The sequence below is a fragment of the Accipiter gentilis genome, chromosome 1 (genome assembly GCF_929443795.1).
Source record: "Accipiter gentilis chromosome 1, bAccGen1.1, whole genome shotgun sequence".
NCBI lineage: Eukaryota > Metazoa > Chordata > Aves > Accipitriformes > Accipitridae > Astur > Astur gentilis.
This window is the reverse complement of record NC_064880.1, coordinates 44,377,571-44,388,612: the sequence shown is the minus strand read 5'-3', so window position 1 is coordinate 44,388,612 and position 11,042 is coordinate 44,377,571. Positions and strand designations below refer to the sequence as shown.

General features: G+C 45.3%; 1 protein-coding gene across 1 annotated transcript in view; it reads left to right on the top strand.

Moving 5' to 3' along the window:
* The first annotated feature begins 667 nt into the window (after positions 1-667).
* OSBPL11 (oxysterol binding protein like 11) overlaps positions 668-11,042 on the top strand; it is a 55,501-nt gene continuing 45,126 nt past the window's right edge. Inside the window, exon 1 of the mRNA XM_049814596.1 lies at positions 668-884. Within this exon, the coding sequence (XP_049670553.1) occupies positions 733-884 (152 nt within the window). The 5' untranslated portion in view covers positions 668-732. The remainder of the gene's footprint in view (positions 885-11,042) is intronic.

The window sequence follows — 11,042 nt, the reverse complement described above, 5'->3', positions numbered from 1 at the left end:
ATGACACACCACCAAACCAGTTTCTCCCAGTTAGCCCTGCTGTCATTCCGTGAAGGAAAAAAACCTGCTTAGCCGTTGCCCACATGGAGTAATGTGAGGAAAAATAGGAGGGAAAACGTACGTCCTCTCGAGGCCAGGACGTGGGGTGGCTTTGCTCGGTGAATGAACTGCCGAACTGGGCCCAGTTTGACGGCTCGCTCTGACAAAGACTCTGCAAGATCCCAGCCAAGGGCTTTCGTGTCCCTGCTCCTAACAACCCGTGCAGGACACGGCTCGGATCCCTCGCTCTCCTCAGTCCTCCCCCTTTCTTTGGGGGGTGGGTGGAGGGGGAGAAGGCTCGTAGCCATGAGTCTACGATCCTTTCGAAGGTTCGCTGCGGCTTTAAGCGCGGTAGCGGCGGCCCGCGGCCTCGCCCGGGCTCCTCTGCCCGCGCTAAAGATGGCGGCGGCGCTGACCCGGAAGAGGCGGCCGGGCCGGGCGGCGGGGTGAGGGAGCGGGAGGGCGGGTTTCCCCACAGCCCGCCGCGGCCGTGCGGGGAGCCGAGCCCAGCCGAGCGGGGCGCGGGGGTGCCGGCAGCCGCCGCCATCGCAGCCCGCATGGGGCGGGCGCGGCCGGGCCCCGGCGCGGCCTGAGCGGGGCCGGCGGGCCGCTGGGGCGGGCTCCCTCCCTCCCGGGGAAGGCGGCCCGCCCTGGGCCGGGGGCGCCCCTGAGGGGGCGGGGAGCCGCGGCGCCATGCAGTGCGCCGACCCCGCGGCGGCCATGAAGGGGCCGGAGGGCGAGGGCAAGCCGGAGCAGCAGCAGCAGCAGCAGCCGCCGCCGCCGGCGGCGGCGGGACAGAGCGGCGGCAAGAGCGGCGGCCGCGGCGCCAAGGGCTGGCAGTACAGGTGGGCGCGGCGGGGCGGGCTGAGGTGAGGCGAGGGGAGCTGCGGGCCCGGGAGCCGCCGCGGCTGCGGAGCCCGGCTGGGAGCGCCCGTGCCCCGGCTTCGCAGGGCTGCCCACCCCCTCTCTGCCCCGGGCGTGGGCCGTGGGCGCGGCTGCCCCGGCTTGAGACGCCCTGGGCAGGCAGAGCCGCCGCGGGCTACCGGGGGGACACGGACACGGACACGATCTCCTCCGGCCCCGGCCGCTCGCTCTCCCCTTCCCGTGCCCTCCTGTAGCGGCGGGGCGGGCTGGCTGTCAGTCGGCTCCGGTTTTTCGTGTGCCTGTGTGTTAGCACAAAGCCCCGCGTCCGGGCTGCGGATGCTGCCGGGGTTTGTGCCTTTGCTCCTTCCTCTCGGTTCTTCTTTTTTTTTTTTTTTTGCCTCGCAGAATGCGCAGACCGGTTTAAAGTTGCTGAAGGCGCTCCATCGCTTTCCAGCCTTTCCAAAAAGCGGAACTTTGTGCCAAATTTTAGCTCCGTGCAGCTTCTTTAAGAACTTAATGGCAGGGGTTTTTTTAATTTATTTTATTGATGCTCTCTATTTGCTGCTGATGGCGAAACTCGGAGTATGCACGGAGTTTCTCTCTTATCTGACTTATTTTAAGAACGGCTGCGCTTAGCATAAATCAGGGTGATTACTCAGATATAGCAAATACAGCAGAAGAGAGCAGAGAAAGCCGAGAAGCTGAGTGCGTGGCATTAGTTTGAAAGGGATTCAAACTAAAATGCTTCCTTTGGATAACTTGCTTGTGCGTTTGAGGGATTTGGGGGTTTTCATGTACTTTTTTCTGGTGTGCTTTCTGGTTGAAAGAGTTCCCGCTCACGCACTGATAGTGAGCCCTCTAAGGCATTGCTTGAGAGATTTCCGAATCTCTGCTTTTAGGTCTCTCATCCTTGACTGGAGTTCTGCTGTGTTGCTGTTGAAAATACTGCTGTTATGTGAAGTTTGCACACTTCTCCCTCAAATGGAGACTCTCCAAAGCCGTCATCTGCCAGCCCAGATGGACTGGCTTTCAGTTTCCTGTGTGCGGAGACAGCAAAACCAGAGTGTGGTACATCTGTGTGTGCCACACGGGATGGAGGGCCATCAGATGGCTTAGAAAAATGAGCACCCAGGCTGTGCAGGCACTGAGTGCCTGATGATTTTAATGGGGAGCGAACAGCTCGGTCATCGCTGAGAATCTGGGTCATAAGTAATTTACTTTTCTGGTGACTGGTGCCAGAAAGGAAAGTGGTGATTTCAGGGCCAATATTTCAGGCTGTTAAATAGGGAAAGCTTCTTGTCAGATTCAGTTATTGGTTGTAATATCTGCTGTTTCCAGTTGCTTCTAAACTTTTTTTTTTTTTAAACTATGGATTCAAGTGCAACTCTGAATTTTCTAATGAAAATTGCTATTACTGTGACCAAACTCTTACTGTCCAGATGTTTCACATGTGAAACACAGGAGTTAGTTTATGCGATCAAAATGGAAGGACTTTATATTTTTATGTGGAATTGGAGGCAGTAGAAGCAGTGAGATGCCTGTTTTCCCTGAACGCCTTTTTGTTATAGTTTGAGGTGGCGGTCACAGGTCAGTGCTATGCAGTGAAATTTCACTTTTTAAAATTATCCTTCCAAACGTTTTGCTGCTTCTCTCAGTGCAGTGGCTTGTAGGGCAAAAGTTGAGCTGACTGAGTGATAGCCAGTTTGGTGGCTTGACAGCTGTAACTGGGAACTGTCCACATTATTCCTTGCAGCTATCAATATCTGGTTTAATTTGCTCTAATACTGTAGTGCAAATTATTCTTTCTTTTTTTTATTATTATTTTCTTTCTAGATCATTGGTACAAGTGTAGTGTACTAATCGTATTATTGTGGACACTTGAGGTGCTCACTGTTAATCTTTGCTCTGTTGGGAATCAATTATTTACTCCTATGTTTGTAATTATGGACAAAATATCACCTTTGACCCCTGCCTCCCCAGAAAGTTCTCCTGGGTGGGTTGGTAGCTTAGTTTTCACTTTGCAGATTACTTTTATTCTAAAATGCATTTGACAAGAGAAAGACCCCTGCAATAATAAATCAGTGTCTAAAACATGGGGTTTAGAAACAGATTTGCTGGGAGCTTCTGGTGGAAATTTTGGTCTTCAACTTTTACAGCACGGAGTGTGACTGTTGTGTGGTCAGGCAGCTGGGCAGAAGTAGGGTCCTGAAGTACTCGCTCAGCATAGACTGCATCTGGTGCAGAAGTATAGCTCTGTATTTGGTGAAGCATCTTGTCAAAATAGCTGTAGCATAGTTATTGTCAGACAGATGGAACAAGAGGTACTTGATACTTCAGTGCTCCAAATGAGGAATTTTAACAATGGAAACCCAAAATATCTCCAGCACTGCCGGAACCTGAAATAATGAAAACTGAATCTCTCGAAGAGGTGGAAAGTCACACATCCTTGGGGTAAAGTGCATGTCTAGAAAATAAAAAGTGAAACAGAAGGTCTAACTTTATGTTTTTATAGGGGCATAATAGGGAGCTTTTTAAATAGGTGTGATAGAGTTGGAGCAAACGTTTATCATAGTGGAGGAGACAACCAGAGGCTGCCAGACACACTGATGATGCAGAGATACAGCTGAACCTCTTTGCTGACTTTCTGCTTGTAGCCTGTGGACGGTGAGTTTAGACAGACAGTACAGCAGTGCTTCCTTTGAAATTTGTAAGGGCTCACTTTCTTCAGGGAGCAGGAAGATACTTTTTTTGTACTTAATAGAAGTTAAGAGTTCTTGAGCAACTGCTCTTGTAAGCATCTGACAGGAAATGATCTTGTTTACCTGTGAATATATGATCAGGGTCAGAGTGCGTCTGAGAGCAACCAACTCTGCTGCATTTTCCTGACTGGGGTCAAGAGTAGTGTGAATGTTAACTTGCAATTAAGTAGATGAAGAGAGCCTGAGAGGCCGTGCTGCACGCTGAACTCTATTCCTATTTTCATTTAGAGAAACAGTTACTATGAGGTGAGACTTCTGAATAACTTCGAAGTACTAAAAGATTACTTAATAAAGTAATTTAAGCTTATAATGTTTTCTAAACAGCTTCTTTATTTTCAACAGTAGTCAAGCTAGGAATATAAAGAATTATTTGCATTCAACAATTCTGTTTTTAGTCTTGACCATCTTCATTTGGGTTTTGCATTGCTCTAGGTTAAATGAACAGAGTAGCTTCAAAGCAGTGAGAGAAAGGAGACAGCTTTGGCAGGTACTTCTGTGACATGTGAATCACAGTCATTCAAGTAACACAAAAATTTCACAACCAGAAAGCAGAATTTGTGTCTATGAGCTAGATGGAGAGCTGGTCAGAGTATGTGCCAGAGAGGTAAAACAAATCATTTCAGCCTGGCTTGAGGGGCTTTCAGATAATTTCGAGAGAAATGGCTTGCAGTAACTAGTTCTCATTTATCTACAAAATTAAAAGTTCAAAGCACTGTGGTTGACTAGAGAAACAAGATTGTCTTTCCCAGTTGGAGACATGCTAATGTGTCGTCTTAGTGGTTCTGCTCTCAAATACATAAATCAGTTCAGCTGCTATTAAAAGGATTCCCAGCATTTCTTCCCTTGCCGGTAGAAATACGTGTAAAATGTTCATGAATTTCCCAAGTGATTGCTGATTTTTAAGCTTACAAGTTATATTTCAAAACCTATTTCCTTTTCAGTTCTGCATGTATTTTTGTACATAACTGCCTTCGTTCCTTATTTCTGAAATGGTTTTAATATCTGCTCACTATGGGTTTAGCCATATATATTTATAAAATGCTACAGATTATATGTCTTCTGCTCACTTTTTAAGGAAGCAAGTTAGCTTTAGTTAGCTGTTCCTGAAAGTTTAAGTGCTGCAGGGTTATTTACAGTTGTGAATTAGTATAGAAAAACATTTGGATGAAAGTAGCTTCTGAGGAGTCAACTTGCTAGACACTTTTTTTTTTTGTGTGTGTGCTAGAAGTGACAGTGGCAGGTAAGAGGGTTCCTCACGCTGGGTGGCTTCTGCTTGTCATTAGGTTATCAACCTAAGGCAGATTCTTTTGCAGAATTACTCCATGGCGCTTTGGCCTGGAGTAAGAGATGCTGAGAGTAAGCAAACAGAAATGCAAGCAAATAGCAGAGAGAGGGGTTTGGCAAAAAGAGTAACATTGTAATTTTTTTGGTATCAAATGCAAAAGGATAACAAATTTTAAAGCAAGTGAAATGGCCACCAGTCATCTTCTAAGGGCTTTGTTTATTTTGCAGTTGACACTGTGTAAGCGCTCTTCACAAATACTGAAAAAAAGGAGTAAACATTATTGACCTTAATTCAGTCTCTTGTGTTTGAGCAGGTCAGCATGTGATAACAGAAGAACTGGTAGCTGAAACACATGAATATATTTTAATTCTGCACTTTGAGATGATCATGAACTCTTCTTCATAAAGTGATCCCATAGGAAATGTGTTCTAAAGCAAATGCTTCTTTCTGATTTGATCCCAGTTAACATGGAGGGTGACTGACAATCCTTTGTACTTCAAACGTGGAAGCAAAAGGTGTGAAATTGAGCTAGGCCGTGGAAGTGTTTATGATTTTTATTCATGCTATCTTGCAAAAAGGATCTAATTAGTAGTAATATAGGGAAGTGTCTTGAAACTGATACAATCTTCTTGAGTGGATGTTGATAAGAATCCTACTTATTGAGGGTAGTGTTGATGTCAGTCTTAGTTGCAAGAAAATGTATAGAGTTTTTCTAGTTTCTGCGCATTCCCAGTCACATTCCAAGGATGTTTGATCTTGGGAGGAAAAATTTCATCTGTTTGGCCTTTAAAGGCCAGCTTGGTAGAAACAGATACAGGAGGTAATGGCAGCACAGTGTTCAGCAATGCTTCCTCTTGCGAACCTTTCCCTTGCTAGTCCTCCGTTCTTGCCTCTGAACTTAACATTTCTCATCATAGTACTAATGTAAGCATTGAATTCTTGCTTAGGCTGGAATAGAGTGTGTTAGCTGACCTAATTAACTCTGGACTCCTGAGAGCAGGCCAGAGTTTAAGTTAAAGTCCCTATCACTTGATTAGTGGAAGAAAAGAAACCTCCTAAACCTTCATGTAAATGTTAGTGTCATCCTAGGACAGTTCTCTCTAATGCTGGTACTCCTAGTACTTCCTTCTTAACTACCCGTCTCCCTTGTTCTGGGTTTTCTTTCTGCACTGCTTAAAACAAAATTCTTTGCGATCCTATGTGGAATTTTTGTATATTCGCTGTAATCGGTAACTGTAAACCCCTTCCTTGTTGTGCACAACTGCAGAGGGAGAGAGAGGCTGTAAGTTTGTGGTGTTACCTGGGAGGTCTGGCAAGGGCTGCTCCTGCTCAACTTGCTCCTGCTTCGACTTTCCCCTGCTCCTACAGCCCACCCCACCTCCTCGGTTTCCTGCTGTTGTGAGAACCTGCCGGCATTGTGACATCGAGGTGAAGGCCACCAATGGAGATGGGGCTTCTGCTGCCCCTGCGTTACGCTTCGGCTGGCAGCTTTCGGGTTGCTTGGCAGCTCTGATGTCGAGCTTGTGTCAAAGCGAGCCCTGATCTTCCTTGCTTCTCTTTCTGGTGATCTGTGAAGATACCTCACCACTGCACGGCCTTCAGACGGCTCTAGCTGCTCGCTTTCTAACTTACTGCTGGCCTTTTGAGGTGTGATGAACTGGATGCTGGAAAGAAGGGTTTCTCAAGTTGTTGCTGTGAAATTCAGAATTAATTTTTGCAATTTTGTGTGTTGTATTCCTTTTTATTACTAAAAATCGGATTAGGATGGCTGTGATGTTTGTTTGATATGCTGGAGGGAAATGCCTGTAAAATCTGGTGCCTGAATTTCTTTATCCTCATTTGAGTCTTTGCTTAATGAGATACCATATTCATAACACTAATTTAGAGATGCTGCACTTCACATAATTTGCACATTAGAAGAGACAGGAAGCCCATATTTAAAATGGTCAGCTGATTATATCCACCTCAGGATCCATTCTGTGTTATTAAAATGTTAAGATCATCTTTTATCAAGCTAATTTTACCAGTTGCTGAAGCCCCAAGCACTTCTCCAAAAGGCAGGTGAGCCATTCATGTTCACACATGTATTTACAACCTGAAAGAATGAGGTTGGAGCAGATGGAAGCTCAGATGCATTGTATATTAAGAGAAGTAAATATCTGTGTGGGGCGTAATAAGTGGATAGAGTTGGGGAAACAGGTCTGGGTAATTTAAACAGGAGCTTCATCATGGCTGATGTTCTAGTGGGGAGCCTGAACCCAATTCCTGAACCAGGTCAGCGAGGTCTGGTCTATCTCCAGCCCCGTGGCTCCTCAGTGAGCGGCTATCAAGAGCACTGTCCCTCTCCTGCTTCTTGAAGCATCCCTGTGTTGAACAGGCAGGCTGTAAAACTCGCTGGGGCAGGGGTGACAAATTTGGTACTTGGTTCTGGCATTGCAGGATACTTGTGTTAATACTGCGATATTCACACAGAGTTCAGATTAAGCTAAACTGAAGAAGCACAAACTTTTGAATAGTTTCTAAATATCAAGTAATTTGTGCTTTCCGTGGAATAGGTTTCTGCAGGAGTTAGTGGCCATTATAAATGTCTATTCTTCACTAAGTGCAAAGGGTATTTTTCAACTTCACCTTTTCTCATGTAATTATGTAGCAGCAAGTTAATTAAACTTGCCTACAACATAAACATCCTGCTCTGCCACACATGTTCTCTCCCCAGAGAGAAGATGAAAAACAAACTGCACGGGGTTGACCTAATCATGTTGCTTAATGCAGAAGCAGAAAGTGCCAGCTGCTTCTGTTCGGTTATCCTGTGTAGGTTCTTGTGCTGTACTTACCGTATCATGAAAATTAAGGCATGCGCGCAAGGACCCCTGTTTACTTAAGGACGTTGTCTTGACATGCACTCTGATCACCTGCCAGTGCCGATGAATTATTCTCGCAGGGGATCACTGCGTGCTGGTAATGCTGCCGGACAACTTTCTTTTTAGGGTGCTTGCAAAGCTGGTACCATTTCAGATTTTCTGTACCATGTGTCTAATGCTGAAATGGGAGGGGAGGGCAGGCTGAAGTGGGATAGGAGAAAAGCTGTTTCTTCGTGTGTGTTAAGCTGACAATCTTATATTTGAGAACCTGCTTTGGAGCAGGAATGTCAGTGTCACTGGGAAGGCTTTTTGCTATCAGTATGCATTTTTTTTCTTTTTCCTTCCAGGTGTAAATTCCTGAGTTTTCGATGAGGCTGGAGATTTTTGAAATGTTGATTAATGTTTAGGCATTGACAGATCAGTTTCCCGAAGAGCCCAGTTTGTGTTGGGAAGTTGGTTTCATTCATTGCAGTGGATGTAACAGAAAGCAGGAGATCTGCTGGGCAGAACTGCAGGATGCTATATTAAGGAGCTGGTTTCTGACCCTGGCTCTGATTTCCTCTGTGGTAATAGTCATATTGTTTAAACTGATTTTACACTGTAATCACTAACTGTGTGTTCCTCTTTTTCTCAGAGGCCTAGTTTGTAACAGTTGGCTCTGATTTTGCAAAACTTTTGCAGGGTCACAGCTGGAGCTGAAATCAGCATAAGCTGTGATTTGAATCTATGAATAAAATAAAATAAAAATTGGGTCACAACTATCTCAAGGGCTGAAAATTTATTGCGCCTCAGTTCCCCATATGTAAAATGGGACGATAATGTCGTCCTCCTTTTATTGTTCGGTACATGACTCCTTCATAAGCGTTGATGACAAGCACAAGAGAAGAAAACCATAAGGAAACTCTTTATTAGCACATGAGTGCCAAATGAATAATACCTGATGCTCATTGCACAATGAAAAGGGGCAGTTTTTAATAATTCCTTGTCTGGGAATCACTGTCCACTTAAAGCACTGAGCAGGAAAGTAGTCCTGATCTTTTTATGTATTGTCATAATCATAGGTGGTTAAGTTAGCACATGTGCTTTCTTAATTATAGTTTAAACCTTCTGAGTACTGTATGCCTCAAGTTTAATGTGGGAATATTTTTGTTTAATTTCTCTATATCCAAGAATTATAGAATAATTGACCTCTGGGAAATCTGTAGTAGGGCTTCCTGCTCAAAGCAGGGCCAGCTTCAAGGTTAGAAGAGGTTGTTCAGGGCTGCTGGTTGAATTTTGGGTGTCTCCAAAGATGGAGATGCCACAGCCTCTCTGGCCCAGGGCTTACCTCGCCTCATTGTGAAGAATTTTTCCTTGTCTCAAACAAGGAAATTTTTTTGCTGCAACTCAAGACCATTGCTGCTTGCCCTTCTGTGCAAAAAGAGTCTGTAAAAAGAGTCTGTCTCCATCTTCTCCATAAATAGGAGAGACAATGGTGAGAAGCCTTCTCCTTCTGAAGGAGGCTGAACAGACCCAGGTCCCTCAGCCTTTTCTTGTCTGGTGCGACGTACCTAGCTTGCACTGATCCGTGGGTTAGTCCATCCCAGGCACAAGGCTTTGCATTGATTTTGTCAAAGTTCAGGTGGCTTTGTTCAGCCTGTTCCTCTGGGCAGTCGGGATGCTCCAGAAAGACAACCCCCCTACTGCATCCTGACTGCTCTCCTAGGTTTGGTCTCATCTGAGAGGTTGCAGAGTGTGTGTGTGCTGGTCCATGGGCCAGCTCTGAGGCATTTAGCGGTATTGACCCCTGAAGTGCACCGCTTCTACCTGTTTGCTAGTTAGCCTTCAAACCACTGGCCATTATGGTGTGCTAATGTAAACTGGTAACATAAATGGTAGCAAAGCTGCAGCCAGCAGTTGTTCTCCAGAGGTATCAAGTGGAAAGTTCAGACCTTTTGAGGTGCCTGTTCTTTGAATGCTCCAGCTCTAAAATGTTGTTGGCTAAATCTACAGTTATTTTTTCCAGCGATAGCTTCAGTAGTAGCTATCATTACAGAAAAATCTGCAGGGTTAGCTACTGACTCTTGGGTCCGGCTTCAGTTGTGTTACCCTGACGCAAATCCACAAATAAATTATATGTGAGTGGAGTTCTTGCTGACTTGAGGTGTTCATGTAAGTGCAAGAGAAATTGCTTAGCTGAAACTCACTGCAGGTTTTTTCCAGGCAGATGTATTTTGAGAGCTAAAGAGGTCTTTAAATGATAAATAATTAGTTTTATAGTAGTCCAGTGAGAGGAGTGTTTTGCTACTTATTAATTAAGTATTATTGCTTTCCTTTTTTTCTGTTGCTACCCTGCAAAAGCATTACAATAGTTTCATTTGTGTATAACTGACCTGTGGCATTAATGCACGAAAGAGGAGACTCAAATGCAAGTTTAATAAAGATGGTTTTAAAAAAACCTGTAAGCTGGATTTATCATGCCCCTTGAGACCTAGTATGGATAGAAACTTCAGGTGCAAATGCAACTGCTGTCTTGGTAGCGGGGAGCTGGGCAGTGGCAGAGCCCTTCACCCCCAGATGGGAAGCCTGCGCTGCATCGTACTGGGCTCACGGACAGCTGACAGCTCATTTTGGCTCTGCCACACTCTTCCTTCGTGGCAAGCCTGCACTTCTCTTCCAGTGCATGTCTATGCTCTCAAGGGTTTACAGGAGTACATGTTAAGAGAAGTTTTTATATCTAATGAGGATGTGTGTGTTGCTAGCACGCTTGCAGGCAAGTGGTAGGTATTCTGAAGCATCCCCAGGGTCTGCTGTCAATGTTCTTGTTATATTGTTGGACCTTTTTTCCTTGCACTTGTTGGTTTCTAAACTTATAACTGAATAGTCAAATACATGAGCTGAAGAGCAGGAGCTTTGCTGCCACTTTACAGTTGACTGCAGGGCACTGTTGGTGAATTGCACAGCAAGGTTAGTTTTTATTTTCTTCCAAAAGCCGTTTGGAAAAGCAGAGCTAATTTATTGATGTCGATGCTCTGTAAGCAACGTAGGGGCTTCTGCCTTACCTTGTTGGGTGTACTGGGGAAACTGGTTTTGCACCAACAAGCCATGGGACTGGAACGTGATGGTGGTTTCTTGGGAGCAAGTGATCTTTGCAGTTGCAGAAGATATGCCCAAAGTTTCTGTTTCTGACATAGAGGGTTTTTTTTCCTTTCTCTTTGTTGTGGTTTAACCCCAGCCAGTAACTAAGCACCATGC